Here is a 25,173-nt window from a genome sequence, read left to right on the forward strand (position 1 = left end):
TGTGTTCTCCCTCTGAATGTGTGTGTTTCCTCTGGGTGCTCTCATAAACATGAAATGACCATAGCATGCTCAATAACACAAGGTTATCATTAGTAATGAAAATAAGTCAGTTTTAATACAGTCCTTAATGTAAAGTTGCATTTCACCTGATCTTTCAACTGTTGCACAGAGCTCTGTAGATTCAAGATCTGGTTGAAGAGTGGGCTCTGCAGCACAGATCTCAATAAGCTTAATTTCTCTTCATTTGCTGCATCTCCTTTTTCTCGTAGTTTGGCCTGTAACCGCTCCACGGCCAACAAAGTACGCTGGATATCTACAAATGCAATTGAAATGATTTTCTACTTTTGGTCTACATAACGTTCAGTATCACAAATTTAACAACATTTTCTTTGGATTTTTCAGAAGTGCAACATTACTATGGGTGATGCTGCTGCTGTCCCTCCAAAACGTCACAAGTACATATAAACCAACCCACAGAGGAGTCTTCTCATATACAAAGCAATTATGATTGATGATACGCATCTACATTCTGCACATTGAGTATAAATAGATAAAGTCCAGTAAATTAGGACAATTGACAAAATACTAGAGGAACTTAGCAGGTCAGACAGCATCAATGGAGGGAAATGGGCAATCAACATTTTAGGTCATCTGGACTGAAAGGTAGAAAGGTGATATTAAAAAGTGGAGGGAAAGGTGGAGCACAAGCTGGCAGATTACAGGTAGATCCAGGTGAGGGGATGATAGGTGGATCAGGGAGGTAGACCACCTACAGGTCCATTTAACACCAGCCAACTCTTGCTCCGTACCTTTCCACCACCTTGTTATATTGGCTATACACTGTACCTCCATCTATTTTTCAGTCCAGATAATAAAACAGATGGATGCTTCATCAATCCTTCAAACTGATCCATCAATGGGATAACTGCACACTTGCAGCAAGCTTTATCTTATTTGGCTAAGTTCATTCAATAATTAATCCTAGTATTAGTCAATATAATTAATTGAAATTCAAATTCAAAATGCCCATTTCTACAATTTGTGGCTTCCTCAAATACATCACCATACTTCTGATTTCTTTTTAATTTATCAAGTGTAATGTCCTCACTAAATTTTGAAATAATGCATTAATATATACATGTTACAAAGCCCTTATGAACATCACTAAACACGTTATTCCAGTTTGAAAGAACTCTCACCTCTATGGTCTGCCTTTTATTTTTTCACCAGTTTGCATTCATGCATTTATACATATACATGTTTATTTCTTTATTTAGTTCCATAAACTTCAATTTGGCCAACCTCTCCTATGTGGTAATTTCTCAGGGCATATTGAGAGTTCATAATACTTCCAACTAACTATCACAATATGATCACTGCCAACATAACCAGCATTTATTCCTCATTCTTGATTGTTAATGAGCTGTCTTCTTGAAGTGTTGTTTTGATAAGGGCACAGGCAGTTCCCAGTTACAACAGGGCTGTTTCTGTGAAATATCAATAACCTGTGTGAGTCTGCTTGGCAATTCCACCCGGCTTGACTCAGCCCTGACTGCTGAGCGGGGAAAAAATGCACATGGCAATGCCCTGTTCCCATCCAACAGAAGATGGCTACAACCCTGCAAATCCATTCCCAACCATCACACAAGTTTTCCAAACATTTATTCACATGTATCAGCTGTCCAAAAGTCGGGCAGTCATAATTTTCAGAAGACCTGTACTCCCAAAATTATTTTATGTGCAAGCCATTGGATATTAACTGAGCGGCAATAAAGAAACAGAAACATTTCCACTCAATGGTATGGAAATTAGTGTGAGAGACTGGGCAAGTAATTCATTTACAAATAAGCTACAAAGAATTCAGTCAAGTTGGATTTTAATTTATTAGCCAAGAACTTAAAAATAGCATTTGTTCCTGGATTACTGCTTGCAATTGTAGATCCACTTGTGGCCTGAAGCTGCCTGCCTTGCAGGTACCAGATTTTTCCCTCGGCTTCAACTCTATACATAGAAATAACATTCTGTAGCTTCTCATAACTTCAGAAATCTGGCAGATGCTACTAAAGATTGTATTCATTCACCAGATCCATTGGACCGATTACTCTCTACTTGGTGATTCAGCCAACCTTTCAAAATATCTCCTATACTCCACTGGTTGCACTTTGTGAAGGATGGTGTGAAGTATTAATTCAGTGTCTTAGACATATTGTCCACCTCAGAAAGGATGATGAGGTACCTTTTGGTACCTCATCAAACAAACTCCTTTAATTACCTATTTTGTTTTTCTAAAGTAAACCAATATTCTCTGTATAAAGATTTTATCTGACACCTAATATTTTATAAGCACTGATAACTTTTACTGTGGGTACGATTTAAATGAAACATGAAAAAGTGTTTGATATTTAAACTCAAATCAGAAACATACACTCTTCTGCCAGCTCTTGGTGGCATAAGTACTATGTAATTATTAAACCACTTCTGCAAAACTATTTTCATGTCGGAAGTCCATGGACATTACCCACACACTGCATTGTATAGGGAAGTACACAAAAATAGCATCCGCACTATTATACATTTTCAGTTAGGCACAATTAATTAACAAGAACTATTTTATTTACAAAACATGATAATTGAGAGAACTTACCCAAGCCTTCCAACATTTTTCCAGTGCCAAGGTAAAATCAAAACCACTAGAATCAGAACATTAAGCCACTCCTGAAAAGAAATGTAAAAATAATCATATTGCAACATATAATTATACCTAGGAAACTTGTTAAAGCTCGTAATTAATAACATAGAAAAAAAACCTACAGAACAATACAATGCTGTGCCAAACATGCACTTACTTTAGAAATTACCTAGGGTTACCCATAGCCCTCTAGTTTTCTAAGCTCCAAGTACCAATCCAGGAGTCTCTTAAAAGACCCTATCGTATCCGCCTCCACCACCGTCACCGGCAGCCCATTCCACACACTCACCACTCTGCATAAAAAGCTTACCCCTGACATCTCCTCTGTCGCTGCTTTCAAGCACCTTATAACTGTGCCCTCTCATGCTAGCCATTTCAGCCCTGGGAAAAAGCATCTGACTATCCACACGACCAATGCCTCTCATCATCTTATACACCTCCATCAGGTCACCTCTCATCCACCGTTGCTCCAAAGAGAAAAGGCCAAGTACACTCAATCTAGTCTCATAAAGCACATTACCCAATTCAGGCAATATCCTCGTAAATCTCTTCTGCACTCTTTCTATAGTTTCCACATCCTCCCAGTAGTGAGGTGACCAGAACTGAGCACAGTACTCCAAGTGGAGTCTGACCAGTGTCCTGTACCAATGTATTTTACTATTATCTACTTAGGTGCAGAAATAAAACATGCCCTACTATAATCACAAAAACAAATGAAAATCTCATGTCAGGAGGCTTGTAACACAACACTGTGTCCCAGCAATTTGTAAAATTTGGTGCAACATTGGGACAGACACAGCTTACCTTCAGTTACCTCGAGGTAATCCCATCAATAACAATACAGCAGGAAAGACCATCATAATTTGGTTACAAATCTCAAAACTACAGTATCCGAAGTGCCATCACCAGCATCTTGGAAAAAATGGCCTACATACACATGCAGCATGAAGGCTATGAAAGTTATCGCAACTGCAACTACTTATTGAGTATGTACAACTGAAATACAGATTGACAGCATCAGAGCTTCTGAAAAGACCCTTGAAACTCAGTAACTCCTGAGATGCACAAACTGGAAAGGGAGAAAAAGCCAGAAAGGGGAGAAAGAGAGTAGGAAGGGATGGAGACAGGGAGAGTGAGAGGAAGGGAGGGAGATACACATGGATTTCACCTGGTCAAATATTATATGATAAAGTTCCGATATCGAAATGGAATTAGCAACTATAATTCAACCTCAGAGTCAAAAGTCATAGAGAGGTTCAACATGGGTCCCGTTTGCACACCGAGTATGTGGAGTCTATCGAGCAACACAAAAATCCTATCCTTGCTTATTTTATTCTTTCTCCATTCCCATCAACTCCCTTTTAGATTCAACCAGACACTGACGTGATTGATTTGGGAGAAAACAATAATCTGGAGGAAACCTAAACAATCACAGAGAGAAGATAGAAATTCCCCATAGATCACAATGGATGCCAGAATCAAACCTGGATCACTGCAGCTATGAGGCAGCAATCTGACTAGTTGGGTCATTTTGCCACCCCATAGTCAAATTCTGATGTTTGCAACGTAAATAAGCTTGACAGGGTTCATCACTTATTAACACCATAAAATTTTATATTTGATTTCACATCACAATCAAAGACTGGTAATAATATCTGCATAAATAAGTATTAGGTTTCATTCATCTAAGGGGTAATTTCCTAGCCATAAGTAACTTCTCCAGAGTGAAAATGAATAATTTATTCTGCACATCACTCAGTTGAATGGCACATTTTTGCACTAGAGTTAAGCAGTGATATTTTTCGGGCAATTAAATATTTTAATTGTCATTTTTGTTATTAAGGCTAAGTTTCAAATTGGGAATCAAAACAGTAATTAATACTGCAATAAGTTATTTGATTTAGAATTAAAACTTGCGCATCAGGCTGGAAAAGGAAACCAGTCAATTTTAAGATGAAAACTTACAAGACAGAAGTAATCCAAAAGGCAAACTGCATCACTGATTACTTAAGTAGCAAGGCTCATTTGAAATTAAAAGGATAGATTATAATAGAAGCTTGTTTGGGAAGAATGAGGAAACATAAGGAAGCAGTTGTTCATTTTGAATATATATTGCACAAAGGCAATTCCCATGAATGCAACACAGGGTTCACACCATAAAACCATCAAACATACGAAGAAAATTAAACCAATTGGCTCATCAAATCCATTCTGCCATTCAATTATGGTTGGTATTTTTAACTCAAACTATTTCTCTCTCCGTTTCTCCTTAACCCTCTTACCAATCAAGAGCCTATCAATCTCTACCTTAAGTACAACCAATGATTTGATCTGCACAGCGCTCTGTGGTAAGGTTCCACAGATTCACCAGACTTTTTCTGAAGAAATCCCTTACCTCAGTTCTAAAGAGACGCCCATTTGTTCTGAAACAGCATTTGGAGCACTTTGCAAATATGCACCAGCATATTTGTCCAGAAAGCCATTAGAAGGAAGAATAAAAATTGTTGATATTTTTGTTAATCTCTAAGCAATGATTAAGTAACAGTATGAAATTGTCTTCTTCAATTGATGAAGTTACACAATCCTACCATCCAAGAAATTCAAGTTCTCAGTGTTTTGTTGCAATAAAAATAGATCTGCAATGCAATTTTGTTAAAAGCATATTTTCATCAGTGCACATCAGTGACCATATCAACTTGGGTTAAGATGTGTTAAAAAAGATAGCAGAACATGGGGGAAGAGCTATTTTGTGACGTTCATGAAACATCTGGACTTCAAGAAAACTCACCTAGTTCTGCAACATATTCTATATATTGATATCTTTATCATGGGGAAAAGGTCTAACATTTATAGAAGACCATTTCTGCAACATCAACTGATTTGTGGTATAATTTCTGAGTATGTCAATGAGCAGTGCAAGTTTTCTTCCAGAGAATTCTGCTCAAGAAACAACTACCGTACTTCAGATCTGTATTGTTACATATTGCTGGGTTTCCAGGCTTGCTGCAGTTTGTAACTGCTTTTCTTACAAATCAATCTGCTGCAGTTACTTCAAACAAAGCAGTAAAATTATGCAGCTGGCCTAAAACAATCGAAAATTGCAAGAACTACACCATTAGGTATCCTCTGCTTGCGGGTCTGAGAGAAAATCCATGTAGTGCACTTGTAAATTGAAACAAATGTGCTCCTGATACTCACACTCGGCTTAGGGTGAACTGCAAGTTGTAGATCACCTCAAGAGATAGAGAGAGCATGTGCATCAGGGTAATGAAGTCCAAATGGACCTTTGTTTTAGTTCCATATCAAACACAAGGCAACCATGTTCCCCAACGTTAGATATGGAATTTATCTTTGCCAGCTGAAAATTGTCGGACACCACTATCAAGCCTCTGATATCACACAACTACAGTATTTTCCCTGAGGTACAGAAAACCATGAGCATAATTTTTTCACATACATGGCACATAAAACACCTTCTCAAGAAGAGATTTTTGATCAAAAGTTACATTTAATTCAGTGGGTTCCAAAGTGTTGATGAATCCAATGCAGGATCTACAGGTACTTCTGCAAGTAATGCTTGACAGACCAAGCAGATTGATTGTTTATGCTGTGCATTTTGTGCTTGGGCTTTGCCTGGTGCACAGATTTTTTACACTGTGACCTATCCACCTTGATAGTCACAAATCAGAGATCCTCTTGATTGATAAGAACACCATTTATTTTCCAAAAGCACTTTGAGAAGGTTCTTGTATCTTTTTTTCTATCCTTCAGAATTCAAGAGTTTGCAGTCTGGTTCTGGGAATGCAGCCAAAATGGCTCACACTACATAGTAGTTAATCATGAACATAGCCTCAATCCTGTGGTTAATTGTCTGGAAAAGGGCACTCATATTGATTCTCCTACCCACAGATTTGGAAGATTTTGCAAAGACAGCCTTCATAGTTCTCCAGTGCTTTGCGATGGCCATCACTGCCCATGTCTCTGAAGGAGGAAGGATGCGCATTTTCTCTTTCATAGACGCTTAAGTCTAATTGCAGATCTGAGTTCTTGGGAGTTCTTGCTCATTCTGCCAAAACGGCACTGGTGGTATATGGCTACATTCTGTCGGCAGCCCACAGGAAAAACTACTGGAAAATACATCTTCTGAACTGTTAACACTGCAATTTGCAGCCTTTTATTCCCTTTAAGAAGTGCACTTTTAAACTGTCTAAATCCACTAGTCATCTGATGACCCTGAAAGACTCAGAGAACTTCACTCTCAGGAATACAGGTACGGCACCTGGAAGCAATTGAATGACCACCATCACTCCAGGAAGAAGGTGCTACTGGAGACTTCAGGTCAGACTAAAGCAACGGGGAACATGACCACTGCTTCTTTGCATCTTTATGACCATTGTACAGTCATTGGAGAGCAAGTAGAGGACTTAACCGCAAGATTGCCATATTGTATGGAAATGAGAGATCATTGCATTCTGTTTCAGAGACATAGCTCATCCCCAACACTCCCTATATGGCACTTCACCTCAAGGGGTTCTCAATCCATCTGTCCTTTCAATATTTGGTAGGTTATATTGACTGGGATTCCCAGTCTAAAGGGAATAGAAAGGATAGAGTTTGTCAAATGTGTTAAGGAAAGTTTCCTTCATTAGTACGTAGAAGTCCCAATGAGAGATACTGGATCTCCTCTCAAGGGAATGAGACAGGGCAGGTGACAGAAGTTTGTATAGGGGAACACTTCAGCATCCAGTGACCACAATGCCATTGGTTTCAAAGTAAATATGCAAAAAGATCAGTCTGGTCTGCAGGATGAGATTCTAAATTGGGAGAAAAGCCAATTTTAATGGTATCAGAAATTGGGACAGACTGCTTACTGGCAAAGGTGTACTTGAAAACAGGGAGGCCTTCAAAAAAGATTTAAGAGTACAAAGCTTGAATGTACGTGTCAGTTAAAAAGCTAAAGATAACAAGTGTAGGGAATCTTGGTTTTCAAGATACTGAAGCCCTGGTTAAGAGAAAAAGAGAGGTGCACAGCAAGTACAGGTGAGCAGGAACAAATGAGGTGCTTATGGAGTTCATGAAATACAAGAGAACTCAGAGAAATCAGGAATGCTAAAAGAAAGCATGAAGTTGCTCTAGCAGACAAGGTGATGGAGAATCCCAAGGGATTCTACAGATATGTTATGAGCAAAAGGATTGCAAAGAACAAAATTGGTTCTCTGGAAGAGCCTAAACAGATGGGGGAAATCTCAGATAAATTCTTTGCAACTGTGTTTACTCAGGAGAGTCTAGGGAAGTGAGGCAAAGCAGCATCAATTTAATGGACCCTGTACAGATTACAGAGGTGGTGCTTGCTACCCTGAGGCATATCAGGGTGGATAAATCCCCAGGGCCTAACAAGGTGTTCCCTCATATCTAATGGCAGGCAACTGCCAAAATTGCGAGGGCCCTAGCAGAGATATTTAAAACATCCTTAGAGACAGGAAAGGTACCAGAGGATTGGATGATAACCAATGTGGTTCCACTGTTTAAAAAAAGCTCTAAACGTAAACCAGGAAATTATGGGCCGGTGTGTCTGACATCAGTTATGGGAAAGTTATTAGGTATTCTAAGGGACTGGATATACAGGTACTTGGATAGACATAGATGAACTAAGAATAGTCAACATAGCTTCTGGAATTGTATGTCATGTGTAACCAATCTTACAAAGTTTTTTTTGACAAAGTTACAGGAAAGAAGATGAAGTCAAGGCAGTGAATATTGTCTACATGGACTTTAGTAAGGCAATTTACAAAGTCCCACATGAGAGGCTGATCAAGGTTCAGTTGCTCAGCATTTAGGACGTGGTAGTAAATAGAATTAGGACATTGGCTTTGTGGGAGAAGCCAAAGAGTGGTATTAGAGGGGTTACCTCTCTGCCTGGAGGCCTGTGACTAGCAGTGTGCCACAGGGATCAGTGCTGGGTCCTTTCCTGTTTGCCATCTATATCAATAATTTGGATGCTAATGTGGTTATCTGGATCAGCAAATTTGTGGATGACACCAAGACTGGAGGTGTAGTGGATAGTGAGGAAGGCTTCCGTGGCTTGCAGTGGGATTTGCATCAGCTGGAAAAATCATTTGAAAAATGGCAGATGGAATATAATGCAGACAAATGCAAGGTTTTGCACTTCTGTAGGACCAACCTGGATAGGTCTAATACAGTGAACGAACGATAAGGCACCGAGGAGTGTGGTAGTACAAAAGGATTTCAAAATAAAGGCTCTTAATTCGTTGAAAGTGGCTTCACAGGCAGATAGGGTTGTAAAGAAAGCTTTTGGCACATTGGCCTTAATAAATCAATGTATTGAGTACAGGAAATCAGATGTTATGTTGAAGTTGCATAAGATATTGGTAAGGCCTAACTTGGAGTATTGTGTGAAGTTTTGGTCACCTACCTACAGGAAAGTTGTAAACAAGGTTGAAAGAGCACAGCAAAATTTACAAGGATGTTGCCAGGTCTGGAGGACCTGAGTTATAAGGAAAGATTGAATAGGTTAGGACTGTATGCGTTAGAACATTGAAGATTCAGAGGAGATTTGATAGAAGTATACAAAATTATGAGAGGTATAGATAAGGCAATTGCAAGCAGGCTTTTTCCACTTCGGTTGGATGGAACAACTAAAGGTCACGGGTTAAGGGTTAAAAGGTGAGAAGTTTAAGCGGAGTACATGGGGAAACTTCATCACTCAGAAAGTTGTGACAGTGTGGAAATAGCTGCTAGCACAAGTGATGCATGTAAGCTCGAGTTCAACGTTTAAGAGAAGTTTGGATATGTACATGGATATGGAGGACTCTGGTCCCAGTGCAGGTCGGTGGGAGTAGGCAGCTTAAATGGTTTTGGCATGGACTAGATGGGCCAAAGGGTCTGTTTCTGTGTTGTACTTCTCTATGACTCTATAATGATAAATTTAATTTGAACACTGAACTTTTGAACTTTGTGCCAAAGGTTGTTCTGGTACATTATCAATGTCTGCCTTTGACGAAGGATGTTTACCTGAAGAATGATGAAGGATTTGAAGAGGGATGTTTACATTTTCTAGGATTTCACAGTGGCTATTGATTGTCAAAGGCAATGCTATTGTTATGCCGTTGGCCCCCTCCTTTGTGAAAATCGCAAGAACTCTAGTTAAGGGGGGTCAACTGACCCAAGAGAGAGAGACGTGCGGAAGACCACGTTCTCTCAAGAAGCAGAATAAAGGTGACTTTGACTATTGTCTCATGGAGACCACCTGAAAAGCCCTCGGGCAAAGTGGGCTGGTTGAGAGAGAGATCGCATTACCTGCAACTTGATTGACACCTGCGATCCCGTGAAGAAGTATAAAGGAATGTCTGAGGGGAGGACCCTCAGACGCACAGAGATGCACCCAGCAGACGCACCCAGGAGACACGAGATCGATTCCCGTGGGAGCGGGACGCCATTTTGAAGGAAGCCACGTACGCTAGATTCCGACTTTGAATCTGTGGCTAAAACCAACGAGAGACTGCTTTTAAAATAACAACGGGGAAGTCTGCTCCCCTGATTCCAAGGATTTGCTCTGCCAAGACGACGGGCAAGTGTGCATCTTTTCTAAATTATAAAGGAAAAAGCCTGCAAACTTCTGAGTGACTCTTAAGACTTCCGTTGGACTCAGTATTACCCCCTAGACAACTGTAGAGCTTATTTCTGATTGATTATGGTTACACCGGTGTTTTAGATTGAGTTTTGACAATCTGAATGTTTTGTATTAACCATACGTTTGTGCCCTTGTTGAATAAAACGTTTGAAAATAGTAGCATCCGACTCAGCTGATCCATCTATCTTTGCTGGTAAGTTACCTGGTTACGGGGTTTTCGTAACAAGTGGGGTTCTCGTCCCGGATTTGAAACCAAACGGGAGGGTCAGTGAATCGGGCTGTAAGTCCAAACTTAAATCTGGTTACACAGGTAGCCAGACGGGAAACCAGCAAAGATGGATGTGGGTGAATTTATGAGAGACCCGACGGTAGAGGCGCTAGGGAAGGCTACAAAATCAGACTTGGTAAATTTGGCGCAGGCGTTAGACCTCACAGCGGTGAAGCCAGCAATGAAAAAGCAGGAAGTGCGAAGGGTCATACAACAGCATTACGTTGGGAAGAAGGTGTTTGCAGCTGAGGATTTGGAAAATATTCCCGAAAGGAGATTAGTGAGTGGGACAAATCAGGCAGAGTTGGAGAAAGCAAGGCTGGAACATGAGTTTAAAATAAAGCAGCTAGAAGTAGAAGCAGCTGAGAAGGCTGCAGAGAGAGAGAGAGAGAGAGAGCTGAGAGGGAAAAAGAAGCCGAGAGAGCTGAGAGGGAAAAAAAAGCCGAGAGAGCTGAGAGGGAAAAAGAAGCCGAGAGAGCTGAGAGGGAAAAAGAAGCCGAGAGAGCCGCAAAGGAAAGGGCTGTGGAAAGAGAGCATGTGTTCAAACTAAAGCAGCTAGAAGCAGAAGCAGAAGAGAAAGAGAAACAAAGGAACCATGAATTGGAGCTGGACAGGCGAAAGCAAGAGCGAAGAACTCAAGGGGAAGAGAGAGAGGAGGGGTTTGATATTAGTCGGGCGTTGAGGTTGGTCCCCCCGTTCGAGGAGACGGATGTTGATAGTTATTTCTTGCTTTTTGAAAAGGTGGCAGGGAATCAGCAGTGGCCCAGAGAGCAATGGGTGGCGTTGTTACAAAGTGTGTTACGAGGAAAAGCACAGCGGGTATATACCGCGCTGCCCCCGGAAAGGGACGGAAATTATGCTCAAGTAAAGGAGGCCATTCTCCGAGGTTACGAGTTAGTACCTGAGGCGTATAGACAAAGGTTCCGAAATTTTAAAAGAGGGTGGAATCAAACGTATACCGAGCTAGCCCATGAGAAGGGTGTGCTCTTGGACCGTTGGTGCACAGCTGAAAAGGTGGCCGAGAACTATGGGCGTCTCAGGGAGTTAGTTTTGATTGAGGAATTTAAAGGTTGCGTTCCGGAAGAGATCCGAATGTATTTAAATGAGAGGACGAATCAGTCCATCTCAGAGATGGCTAGGGTCGCAGATGAATATGCCCTAACCCACAAGACAAAGTTTTCCTCACCAAAAAGTTACCCGAGAGACCGTCGGTATGGTAGGGAAAGTCCGCCGGCTGAGGCGGAGATCCCGCCGGGAGCTAGCAGAAAAAGTGAGGATAACAGACAGGAGACCTGGAGATCTCCTGGTTTAACCTGTTTTAATTGTGGGAAGGTGGGTCATATCGCATCAAACTGCTTTGCTCCGAGAAAGGAGCCAGAGAGGGAGAGAGCAGCGACCCCTATCGGGCGTGCAGTGGTAATCAGGAAATTGACAAGAGGGCCCCAGGTAGATGGAGTACCGGAGGGGCGGGAGACATTTAGTTCCGAAGGAACCGTGTCTTTGAGGGAAGGGGACCCCCCCCATCCCCGTACGAATTTGGAGAGACACGGGGGCGGAACTATCGTTAATTAGCCGTAATGTGTTAAATTTCGGCCCTCGGACGGGGGAGGTTGCCCTGAGAGGTATCGGGAACCAGACCGAGGTCGTGCCTTTGCATAGGGTCTTTCTCGATTGCGAGTTGGTGTCGGGACCTGTGGAGCTAGGAGTCCTGCCGGAATTACCGGGGGAGGGCGTGGACCTCCTGTTGGGTAATGACCTCGCGGGTGGGAAGATCGGAACCGCCCTGATAGTTGAGGCCCCGCCCATGGAGTCCCCGAGCTATCGCGCATGCGCGGACACTCGCAGCCTGTCGAGAGCGGCGGCTGGGACAGCGCGCAGTTTGAAATTGGCCCAGACGTTTTTACCGACCCTACACCACGAGGGTTCAGAGGGTGGTAAAACGGAAGGTAGTAAAGTAAAAGGGGGTAAGGGCGAGGAGATAGCTCCCCCCTTAGTGAAGAGAAAGGTCCTAGAGGTAGGAAATAAAGATGAGAAACGGATAAAGCTGTTAAAACGTCCAGAGTTGGACGTGGTTGATCTGTCTGGTTTGGCAGAATTGTTTGGAGAAGTTGAGAGTTCTAAAGATGTTCTCGATGGTCCCGAGAGTGAAATGAGGGCAGTCTTAGAGGAGAAGGGTATCCTTGCTGTGGAGAAGTCAGCTGACATGGCCGAGGAGGTTGTTTCAGCTCGCAGGGTTGCGCCTTCCCCAACAGGGGGCTGCCTGGAGAGTTACTGGAAGGAGGGGGGGACGTTAGAATTTGAAAAAGGTACGGGTGTTGAAAGCCTGGAAGAGGCCAATGTCCCGTTTGAGTGTGTCCAAGATGGGGATGCACATGGTGCTGAACCTAGTCACGGAACTCAAGGGAAAGGGGAATGTGTAGTTCCCAAATTGAATGAAGAAAATTTAAAGGCTGGACTGATATCAAAAGCAGCAACCAGGCTACAGAGACAATGGCTTGGTACCACAAAGCCTGTGAATCAATTACAGGTTGTGTTGGAAGGTAAAGGGGCCCCACACGCTATTGTTATTCCAGAGTGTGGTGTGAAAAGGCAGAAGTTGAAATGCTGTCTGAACAAAGCGGGATCGCTTGCGGATCTTAAATTGGAAACTAATAGCATGACGGGTCCTGAAGAGAAAAACGACAAATTGCCTAAAATTAAGGAATTGGGTGGTCTAAGTTTGGAACACGCTGATAAAATAACTCCTATGAAAGGAGCGGGCGAAAGCCTATTTCGCCAGGGTGCCCAAGATCGCCACGAGGGAATTAACCGGAAAAGAGGCGAGGGTTAATGGGGACGCGATTTTTAAAATAGCAGAAGCCGGTTTTAAGGGATTTTGACAAAGTATGTGAATAATAAAGACAACACCCATGGAAGCTTGACTGTTAAGTTTGAAAGTAACATAAAAATTTGTCTTTTGCATGAACCTTTGTAGATGTATGTAAGCTAAGATCACACCTCCTTAGTTATGTTGCTGAAGAAAGCAAATAAATAAGGTGGTTATTGAGCTGAAGTTTGATGCTACCAGGCGTTAGTATGGCACATGAGGTTAAGGTATTAAAGAAAAGGGGCACTGTACTTGTTACCTGTTTAGATACTGACTTGAATGTATAACAGTAGTACTCTGTGAAGAGAAAAGCTTGTGTAGTATGTAGATTCAAAAAAAAAAATTCCTGTGTCAACCTGTTTTTAACCGCTGGTTAAAAACCCATTATGGGGGGAGGTGTTATGCCGTTGGCCCCCTCCTTTGTGAAAATCGCAAGAACTCTAGTTAAGGGGGGTCAACTGACCCAAGAGAGAGAGACGTGTGGAAGACCACGTTCTCTCAAGAAGCAGAATAAAGGTGACTTTGACTATTGTCTCATGGAGACCACCTGAAAAGCCCTCGGGCAAAGTGGGCTGGTTGAGAGAGAGATCGCATTACCTGCAACTTGATTGACACCTGCGATCCCGTGAAGAAGTATAAAGGAATGTCTGAGGGGAGGACCCTCAGACGCACCGAGATGCACCCAGCAGACGCACCCAGGAGACACGAGATTGATTCCCGTGGGTGCGGGACGCCATTTTGAAGGAAGCCACATACGCTAGATTCCGACTTTGAATCTGTGGCTAAAACCAACGAGAGACTGCTTTTAAAATAACAACGGGGAAGTCTGCTCCCCTGATTCCAAGGATTTGCTCTGCCAAGACGACGGGCAAGTGTGCATCTTTTCTAAATTATAAAGGAAAAAGCCTGCAAACTTCTGAGTGACTCTTAAGACTTCCGTTGGACTCAGTATTACCCCCTAGACAACTGTAGAGCTTATTTCTGATTGATTATGGTTACACCGGTGTTTTAGATTGAGTTTTGACGATCTGAATGTTTTGTATTAACCATACGTTTGTGCCCTTGTTGAATAAAACGTTTGAAAATAGTAGCATCCGACTCAGCTGATCCATCTATCTTTGCTGGTAAGTTACCTGGTTACGGGGTTTTCGTAACACTATGCAGCTAGAAAGATCATCTGGATCATTGAGGAAAATTCTATACAAACATGCACTTCACTGACAACTTATTTGGATAGCCAAACGTCTTGCTCAAATGTAAAGACTAACTCAAGTTAGAAAAAATTTCAAAAACTAGATCAGTTTGTTGGAACTAGCAAATTCTGAACTCAAATGACTTCTTGTCTTTTGCATTTTGCAATTTTCTTTCTTAAACAGATAACACTACTGGCAAAAGTACAAAATGAATTGAAGTAGGTTGATTTTAATCTATGTAGATAGATTCACGCTTTATATGTTAATATGTGGGTATTGTTATAAAACATTGGTCTACACATCTGTACTTCAGGCAACTCTGTAAACTTGAATTAATACAAATGAAGAGAAATGACTAAAAATAATTAGCAATAGAGCATGAATTCAGTCAAGCCTGGATATAAAATAATTAAATCATGCCAAGTTCTGGACAATGCTTTATGCCTATTATTTTATAATAATTTTTAAATGTTTTTGTTGTTTTCGTTGAACAATACTTTAGCTACAGCAGTAAACTTTGGAATAGATAGATAGATAGATACTTTATTCATCCCCATGGGGAAATTCAACTTTTTTCCAATGTCCCATACACTTGTTGTAGCAAAACTAATTACATACAATACTTAACTCAGTAAAAAAATATGATATGCATCTAAATCACTATCTCAAAAAGCATTAATAATAGCTTTTAAAAAGTTCTTAAGTCCTGGCGGTAGAATTGTAAAGCCTAATGGCATTGGGGAGTATTGACCTCTTCATCCTGTCTGAGGAGCATTGCATCGATAGTAACCTGTCGCTGAAACTGCTTCTCTGTCTCTGGATGGTGCTATGTAGAGGATGTTCAGAGTTATCCATAATTGACCGTAGCCTACTCAGCGCCCTTCGCTCAGCTACCGATGTTAAACTCTCCAGTACTTTGCCCACGACAGAGCCCGCCTTCCTTACCAGCTTATTAAGACGTGAGGCATCCCTCTTCTTAATGCTTCCTCCCCAACACGCCACCACAAAGAAGAGGGCGCTCTCCACAACTGACCTATAGAACATCTTCAGCATCTCACTACAGACATTGAATGACGCCAACCTTCTTAGGAAGTACAGTCGACTCTGTGCCTTCCTGCACAAGGCATCTGTGTTGGCAGTCCAGTCTAGCTTCTCGTCTAACTGTACTCCCAGATACTTGTAGGTCTTAACCTGCTCCACATATTCTCCATTAATGATCACTGGCTCCATATGAGGCCTAGATCTCCTAAAGTCCACCACCATCTCCTTGGTCTTGGTGATATTGAGACGCAGGTAGTTTGAGTTGCACCATATCACAAAGTCCTGTATCAGTTTCCTATACTCCTCCTCCTGTCCATTCCTGACACACCCCACTATGGCCGTGTCATCAGCGAACTTTTGCACATGGCAGGACTCCGAGTTATATTGGAAGTCTGATGTGTACAGGGTGAACAGGACCGGAGAGAGTACGGTTCCCTGCGGTGCCCCTGTGCTGCTTACCACCGTGTCAGACCTAGTCTCCCAACCGCACATACTGAGGTCTATCTGTCAAGTAGTCCACTATCCAATCCACCATGTGAGAGTCTACTCCCATCTCCGTTAGTTTGTGCCTTAAGATCTTGGGCTGGATGGTGTTAAAGGCACTAGAGAAGTCAAGGAATGTAATCCTCACAGCACAACTGACCCCATCTAGGTGAGCGAGTGATTTGTGCAGCAAATACGTGATAGCATCCGTTACAGCACTCGTTAACACTGGAGAGCTTAAATGAGAACAAAACCTAGGCTTTAAAGAAAACATAAGAGATTCTGAAAATGCTGGAAATCTGGAGCAAAAAGAGAGAAGGGGAGGGGAGAGGAGAAAAATCACTGTAAGTTAGAGAAGTCAATGTTCATGCCATTAGGTTGGAGGCTACCCAGATGGAATACAAGGTATTCCTCCTCCAACCAGAGAGTGGCCTCGTCGTGGCAACAGAGGCTGCCATGGGGCGAATTAGGGATGGGAAGTAGAATCAAAATGGGTGGCCACCAAGAAAACGCTGCTTTTGTAGCAGATGGACCAAAGATGCTCAACAAAGCAGTCCCTAATATACATTGGGTCTCATCGAAGTACAGGAGGCCTCACTAAAAGCAGGAGATACAGTAGATGACATCAACAGACCTGCAGGTAAAATGCTGCTTCACCAGGAAGGACTATTTAGGGCCCTGAATGTTGGTGTGGAGAAAGGTTTTGGGCAGGTGTAGCACTTCTGCTTGCAGGGCTAAGTGTCAGGTGGGAGATCAGTAGGGAGAAACGAGTAGACAAAGGAGTCAGGTAAGAATAATCCCTGCATAAAGCACAGCATGAAAGATGTGTTTAGAATCCCATTGAAGATGGCAGACATTATGTTTTTTTGAAGGAGGGAGACATCTCAGATGTTCTGGAATGGAAAACATCATCCTGAGAACAGATGCGGTGGAGACAGAGGAACTGATAAAAGGGAATAGCATTTTTACAAGCGACAGGATGAAAAGAGGAGATATATTCAATATAGCTGGGAGAGCCAGTAGGTTTATAAAACATTATCAATGATCAATGAACAGCCTGCCTCCAAAGATGGAGACAGAGATAGAGAAAGGGAGGAGAGGTGTCCAAGATGGACAAGTAAATTTGACAGCTGGGTGGAAGTTGGAGGCAAAGTCAATAAAATTGAAGAGCTCAGGAAGGGTTCAGGAAGCAACATCAATTTAGTCGTTTATGAAGCACAGAAAGAGTTGGGAAGCGTTCCCAGTGTAGGTATGGAACCTGGACTGTTTCATGAACAAAAAGACAGTGGGAGGAACTTTCTCCAAACCAAAAGAGGAAAGTGAGAAGGCTTTAAAGTTTTTTTTGACAAATTTGATCAATTTCATTGTGGTAACTGCTGTTTGTGGCTTTAGAAATGTGGTTAGCTAAATCTGTTTCGATTACTAGTTTCTAGGTACTTCTTCCTGTCTAAATAAGTCAATACAGGCACAAGTTTGCTAATTAATTATTCTAAAGGCTTGGCTTCTTACATGTTTTAAATGCTCCATTTTTACATGGAGGCAGGAAAACTAATACTAAAATGTCTGTCCATTATACCAACCTTGTGCAGCTAAACATTCTTTTCAGAAGAGAGGTTAATTCATCAATATCATACATATATGCCCTCAAAAGTAAAGTACGTCAGATTGAATAAGAGTAACCATATCACTAGGGAATGACAAAAGTTTCAATTTATGTGGAAAGAAATGTTTATTTTTCAATCCATAAGTAACTAATCTTAATCCCGAGAATATAGCTTCTCAACTTTGACACTCTGGCTAGAGGAAGCAGCCTATCAGTTTGTTAATACCTCTCAAAAACTATTATGCTCCATTATTTTGTCTCAGCACAGAAGGTGTACGCCAATAATATTCAAACATGCCTCATAATGAAACCTGACCACTCACTATCCCCAGAATCAATCTAATTCAGGTCTGCATAACTATTATTGTGGGACAGATCAGGCTGACAATCTGAATATCTTTTAGATGAACTAGATCCTAACATACAAAGAAACTGTTGCTTTCCACCAATCATGATGCCTATCTGAACTAAGCCCATTTGCAAGTATTAGGCCTGTATCACTCTATGCATTTCTTATACAAGTATCTGTCCAAAAGCCCTTTAAATGCTGTAATTGTTCCTGCCTTGACTATGTCCTCTGAAAACTTGGTATAGGTATTCACCATTCTGTAGAAAAACTTCACATCAACTTTGAAGGCAACACCTTTTTGTTAAAATAAATTATATACAGCAGAGAGCTAAGTACTGAAGCATGCAATTCTCCACTAATGCCAACCAAAAAATAAGCATTTATTCTCTGCTTTGTAATTTTATAAATTTTTTTATTGAATTTTCAAATAGGTTACAGAAGGAAAAAACTATTTAAAAAAAATTATCAACCCTTCCCCCCCTCCCCCCTAACATATCACTGTAGAAAGAGAAAGAAAAGAGAGAGAAGAAAAAAGAAAGAAAGAATGCCTGGATATCGGAAGATCCCCACATGCTCCATGGAGTTCATAATAGCTTTAGTATATATATTTATTTCCCCAGATAACCAATAATTTTATCTTCGGAGCACTTATATATTTAATCCTATCTTTTGTAAATAAGGGCGCCAAATTTTCAGAAATATTTCGTATTTATCTGTTAAATTATAAGTAATTTTTTCAAGTGAAATGCAGCTAAAAATTTCATTCTTCCAACAATCTATACTTAAGTATGAATCCGATTTCCAAGTAACTGCAATAGCCTTTTTGGCTACTGCCAATGTAATTTTTATGAATTCTTTCTGATATTTATTCAGTTTGGATATCGGTTTTATCCCTTCAATATCGCCTAGTGAAAATAATGTTGGATTATGTGGAAGTTGTGTTCCAATAAAATTCTTAAATTTGTCCAAAACAGTTGAATTGTAAAACAAGACCAAGTAGAGTGTAAAAAAGTACCAATTTCTTGATTACATCGGAAACATTGATCAGATAAATTTGGGTTTAATGTATTTATTTTTTATAGTGTTATAATTGATGTAAAAAATTATGTTGCACTAATCTTAACCAGGCATTTGTTGTATTTGTCATACTGTCAAGACATAGTCTTGACCAACTTGTTTCTTCAATTTTAATATTCAAATCAGTTTCCCATTTTTGTATTGACTTATGAATTCCTTGTTTAATTGCCTGTTTTTGAATCAAACTATACATACAAGAAATAATTTTTAAAATTTTTCCTTTTTAAATTAAAGTTTCTATTTCATTACGTTTCCGCAATAACATTGTTTGACCCAATTTATCTCTTAAATAAGCCCTTAATTGGAAATAACAAAAAAGAGTGTTGTTTGATATTTTGTATTGATTCTTTAATTGATCAAATGATATTAATATACTGTGGCGACCCAATCACTAGCACACTCGAACCGGCTGACAATTAGCCAGAGCCAGAGACAAAGGTAGATAGCCTCAAGGAGTTTCAGTTCCGTGCCTCTCGAAGTATCGAGTGGGGGAGACAGGCTTTAAAGTAAGACTGTGTTTTTGAAATAAACTGTTTCTGTGGTTGCAGTTTATCGACTCCGTGTCGTAATTTCAGCACTGCGCGTAGCACCCCACTACATTGGTGACCCCGACGGTCCAAACGTTTTTTTGGACCGGAGATGGCAGACGCTGCATTTGTTAACGCGGTTTCCTTGAAGCTGCCAAGCTTCTGGACGCTACAACCTCACCTATGGTTTCAGCAAGCAGAAGCCCAATTCCATGTTCGGCAAATAACCTCAGAGGACATCCGTTACTACTACGTGGTGAGCTCCCTCGACCAGGACACAGCGGCCCAGGTCGCGGAGTTCGTACAGTCTCCCCCGGCGGACAGCAAGTACACGGCATTCAAAGCCCTGCTCATAGGGACTTTCGGGCTCTCCCGCCGCGAGCGAGCTGCCCGTTTACTGCACCTGGATGGCTTGGGAGACAGGCCTCCATCAGCTTTAATGAATGAGATGTTGTCTCTGGCCGACGGACACACACCCTGCCTCATGTTTGAGCAGGCTTTCCTGGAGCAGCTGCCCGAGGACATACGCCTGCTGCTGTCCGACGCGGATTTCAGCGACCCCCGGAAGGTGGCGGCCCGGGCGGACTTGCTGTGGAATGCCAAGAAGGTGAGTGGGGCGTCCGTCGCACAGATCACCCGGCCACGCTCCCAGCAGCAGACCAGTCCAGGCCCGGCTGCAGAGCCCGCTAAACCCAGAGGCTGGGGTGTGGAGCCCAACGAGCACTGGTGTTTCTACCACCAGCAGTGGGGCGCAGAAGCCCGCCGTTGCCGCCCGCCCTCCCAGTTCCCGGGAAACGCCAGGGCCAGCCGTCGCTGATGGCTACGACGGCTGGCCGTCGGGATAGCCTCCTGTATGTCTGGGACAAACAGTCGGGACGCCGGTTTTTGGTCGACAGCGGTGCCGAGATCAGCGTCTTACCTCCGACGAGTTACGACACCCGCAGCAGGGCGCCGGGTCCCCACCTACGGGCCGCGAACGGCAGCACAATAAGGACTTATGGCACCCGTCCGGTGCAGCTACGGTTCGACTTCAGCCAGTTCACGTGGGACTTCACACTGGCCGCCGTAGCCCAACCGCTTCTGGGTGCGGATTTCTTGCGGGCTCACAGCCTACTGGTCGACCTGCCCAAGAAGAGACTGGTTCACGCCGAGACCTTTCAGACATTCCCCCTGGGTGCAGCCCAGTTGCCAGCCCCTCACCTCGGCTCCATCACGCTGTCCGACAACGACTTCACCAGGGTCCTGGCGGATTTCCCATTGGTTCTGGCACCGCAGTTCACGGCAGTCATGCCCCGACAAGGTGTACAGCACCACATCCTGACCCAAGGACCACCCCTCCATGCCCGCACTCGGCGGCTTCCCCCGGACAAGCTCCAACTGGCGAAGGAGGAGTTCAAGCGGATGGAGGAATTGGGGATCATTCGGCGGACCGACAGCCCATGGGCCTCTCCCCTGCACATGGTGCCCAAGGCGACAGGGGGCTGGAGACCGTGCGGCGACTACTGCAGGCTGAACGAGGCTACAACACCGGACCGCTACCCTGTGCCACACATTCAGGACTTTGCAGCAAACCTGCACGGTGCGCGGATCTTCTCCAAGGTAGACCTCATCCGCGGATACCATCAAATCCCGATGCATCCGGACGATGTCCCCAAAACGGCTCTCATCACCCCGTTCGGCCTTTTTGAGTTCCTCCGCATGCCGTTCGGCCTTAAGAATGCCGCACAGACGTTCCAGCGGTTGATGGACGCGGTGGGACGCGACCTGGACTTTGCATTCATCTATTTGGACGACATCCTCATAGCCAGCAGCAGTCGTCAGGAGCATCTGTCCCACCTCCGACAACTCTTTGCCCGGCTGAGTGACTACGGTCTAACGATCAACCTGGCCAAATGCCAGTTCGGGCTCGACACCATTGACTTCCTGGGCCACAGGATTACCACAGATGGGGCAACCCCTCTGCCCGCTAAGGTAGATGCGGTCCGCCATTTCCCCCGACCCACCACGGTCAAAGGCCTCCAGGAATTCGTAGGTATGGTCAATTTCTACCACCGCTTCCTCCCTTCAGCTGCCCGGATCATGCACCCCCTGTTCGCCTTGCTGTCCGGTCCGGGCAAGGATATTACCTGGGACGAGGTGTCTGCCGCCACTTTCATTCAAACGAAGGAGGCCTTGGCGAATGCCACGATGCTAGTGCACCCCAGAATGGACGTCCCTACCGCCCTCACGGTGGACGCATCTAACACGGCAGTCGGTGGGGTACTGGAGCAGCTCTTCGCGGGCCGCTGGCAACCCCTGGCGTTTTTCAGCAAACACCTGCGGCCACCCGAGCTCAAATACAGTGCTTTCGACCGGGAACTGTTGGCGCTATACCTGGCAATCCGGCATTTCAGGTACTTCTTAGAAGGTAGGCCCTTCACCGCGTTCACGGACCACAAACCGCTTACCTTTACATTCACAAAGGTGTCCGATCCCTGGTCGTCCCGCCAGCAGCGCCATCTGTCCTACATCTCTGAATACACGACGGACGTCTCGGGTAAGGACAATGTCGTGGCGGATGCGCTCTCTCGCCCTAACATTCACGCCCTTTCCCAAGGGGTAGACTTTGAGGCACTGGCTGAGGCACAGCTGGCAGATGAGGAGATCCCGTGTTACAGAACCGCAGTCTCCGGTTTGCAGCTCCAGGACCTCCCCGTAGGCCCAGGTGAGAGGACCCTACTCTGTGACGTCGCCACCGGCCAGCCCCATCCCGTCGTCCCGGAACCTTGGCGACGACGCGTTTTTGACTCCATTCATAACTTGGCCCACCCCTCCATCCGCACTACCGTCCGGATGGTCTCCAGCAGGTTCGTTTGGCACGGACTCCGCAAGCAGGTCCGTGACTGGGCCAGAACGTGCCTGCACTGCCAGACGGCCAAGGTGCAGCGACACACCAAGGCCCCGCCGCAGCAGTTCCACCCCACCCACCGGCGTTTCGACCACATTCATGTGGATATCGTGGGCTCCCTGCCAGTGTCGCGCGGGGCGCGGCACCTCCTCACTATCGTGGACAGGTTCACAAGATGGCCAGAGGCGGTCCCACTCACCGACACCACCTCCGAATCTTGCGCCCGGGCGCTGATCGCCACCTGGGTTTCCCACTTTGGTGTCCCGGCCCACATTACCTCCGACAGAGGCGCCCAGTTCACCTCCAGCCTCTGGTCAGCGATGGCCAACCTGTTGGGGACTCAGCTGCACCACACCACTGCCTACCACCCACAGTCGAACGGACTGGTGGAGCGTTTCCACCGCCACCTGAAGTCGGCTCTCATGGCGCGCCTGCGAGGAGCTAACTGGGCGGACGAGCTTCCCTGGGTCCTACTCGGCGTCCGCACGGCGCCCAAAGACGATCTGCACGCTTCGTCGGCCGAGTTGGTGTACGGCGCGCCCCTGGTCGTTCCCGGGGAGTTCATACCAGCCCCAAGGGGGCGAGATGAAGAACCCGCAGCGGTCCTGGGCAGACTACGCGAGAGACTCGGTGCCCTGGCCCCCATACCCACTTCGCAGCATGGGCAGCACCCGACCTGCCAAAGATCTGCGGAACTGTAAGTTTGTGTTTGTACGCCGGGGCGGGCATCGGCCACCGCTGCAACGGCCCTACGAGGGGCCGTTTACGGTGATCAGAAACGACGGGTCCACGTTCGTGCTGGACGTTGGGGGGAGAGAGGAGGTTTTCACGGTGGACCGACTCAAACCGGCCCATGTGGACTTGGCGCAACCGGTCGAGTTTCCGGCACCGCGGCGCAGAGGCCGACCTCCCAAACAGGGCCCGGCCCAGACTGTGGACATTGGGGGGTCTACCGCCGGTTCTGGGGGGGGTTATGTGGCGACCCAATCACTAGCACACTCGAACCGGCTGACAATTAGCCAGAGCCAGAGACAAAGGTAGATAGCCTCAAGGAGTTTCAGTTACGTGCCTCTCGAAGTATCGAGTGGGGGAGACAGGCTTTAAAGCAAGACTGTGTTTTTGAAATAAACTGTTTCTGTGGTTGCAGTTTATCGACTCCGTGTCCTAATTTCAGCGCTGCGCATAGCACCCCGCTACAATACCTCCTTCAAAACAATCTCCTATATATCTAATCCCTTTTTGAAACCAATTGTATAAAAGTTGGTTATCCATTGTAAAAGGAATAAGTTTATTTTGAATTAAAGGTCTCTTTGCTAATAAAGATTTCTTTATCTCATCATCAACATTTATCTTATCCCATAAATCAATCAAACGTTTTAATATAGGAGATTCTTTCTTTTCCCGTATCCATTTAGATTCCCACTTATATATAAAATCTTCTGGTACATTTTCTCCTATTTTATCTAATTCTATTCTAATCCATGCCGGTTTATCTTCATCAAAAAAAGATGCAATAAATCTAAATTGATTTGCTTTATAATAATTCTTAAGTTTGGAAGTTGTAACCCTCCTAGGTCAAATTTCCATGTCAATTTTTCCAACGATATTCTTGACATCTTACCTTTCCAAAGGAACTTCCTCACACATTTATTTAACTCTTGAAAAAACTTCTGTGGTAATTGTAGTGGTAGTGTTTGAAATAAATATCGTAATCTAGGGAATATATTCACTTTTACAGCATTTACTCTGCCTACTAATGTTATTGGTAATGTCATCCATTTATCAAGATCTTCTTGAATTTTTTTCAATAATGGTAAATAATTTAATTTATATAAATTCTTTATATCATTATCAACTCTTATACCTAAATATTCTATACCATTTATCGGCCATCTAAATTGAGTTATTAGTCAACATTGACTACAATCTCCTTTAGTAAGGGGTAGAATTTCACTTTTATCCCAATTTATTTTGTAGCCTGATATTTAACCATATTCGTCCAATCTAGAAGATAATTTACGCAGCGAATACAATGGGTTTGTTAAATAAAGCAAAACATCATCAGCAAATAAATTAATCTTATATTCTTCCTGGTTAACTCTGAAACCCATAATATCTGGGTCTGTTCTAATTAATTCAGCTAATGGTTCTATCGCCAACACAAATAAAGCAGGTGATAATGGACAACCTTGTCTAGTTGACCTTGTTAACTGAAATGTTGAAATTTGACCATTTGTCACTACTTTAGCTTTGGGATTAGTATTTAAGGTTTTAATCCATTTTATAAAAGATACTCCTAATCCATATTTTTCCAATACCTTAAATAAAAAATCCCATTCCAATCTATCAAATGCTTTTTCTGCATCTAAGGCAACTGCCACACTCATTTCCTCCCTCTTTTGCGCCAAATGAATTATGCTAAGTAACCGAGTTACATTATCTGCCGATTGTCTATTTTTGATAAATCCTGTTTGATCCATATGTATTAATTTTGTTAAGTATTTAGATAATCTATCAGATAAAATTTTTGCTATTATTT

The 25,173-nt window shown here is 43.5% G+C and overlaps 1 protein-coding gene across 8 annotated transcripts in view; it reads right to left on the minus strand.

The window, feature by feature from the left end:
• LOC140729083 (multiple PDZ domain protein) overlaps positions 1-25,173 on the minus strand; it is a 224,435-nt gene that overhangs the window by 180,775 nt on the left and 18,487 nt on the right. For all 8 annotated transcript variants that reach the window (XM_073048416.1, XM_073048413.1, XM_073048414.1 and 5 more), the window contains exons 2-3: positions 2,645-2,715; positions 147-313 (exon numbers count right to left, since the gene is read on the minus strand). In XM_073048416.1, the coding sequence (XP_072904517.1) occupies positions 147-313; positions 2,645-2,660 (183 nt within the window). In that variant the 5' untranslated portion in view covers positions 2,661-2,715. The remainder of the gene's footprint in view (positions 1-146; positions 314-2,644; positions 2,716-25,173) is intronic.

The sequence above is a fragment of the Hemitrygon akajei genome, chromosome 6, assembly GCF_048418815.1.
Source record: "Hemitrygon akajei chromosome 6, sHemAka1.3, whole genome shotgun sequence".
Classification (NCBI taxonomy): Eukaryota; Metazoa; Chordata; class Chondrichthyes; order Myliobatiformes; family Dasyatidae; genus Hemitrygon; species Hemitrygon akajei.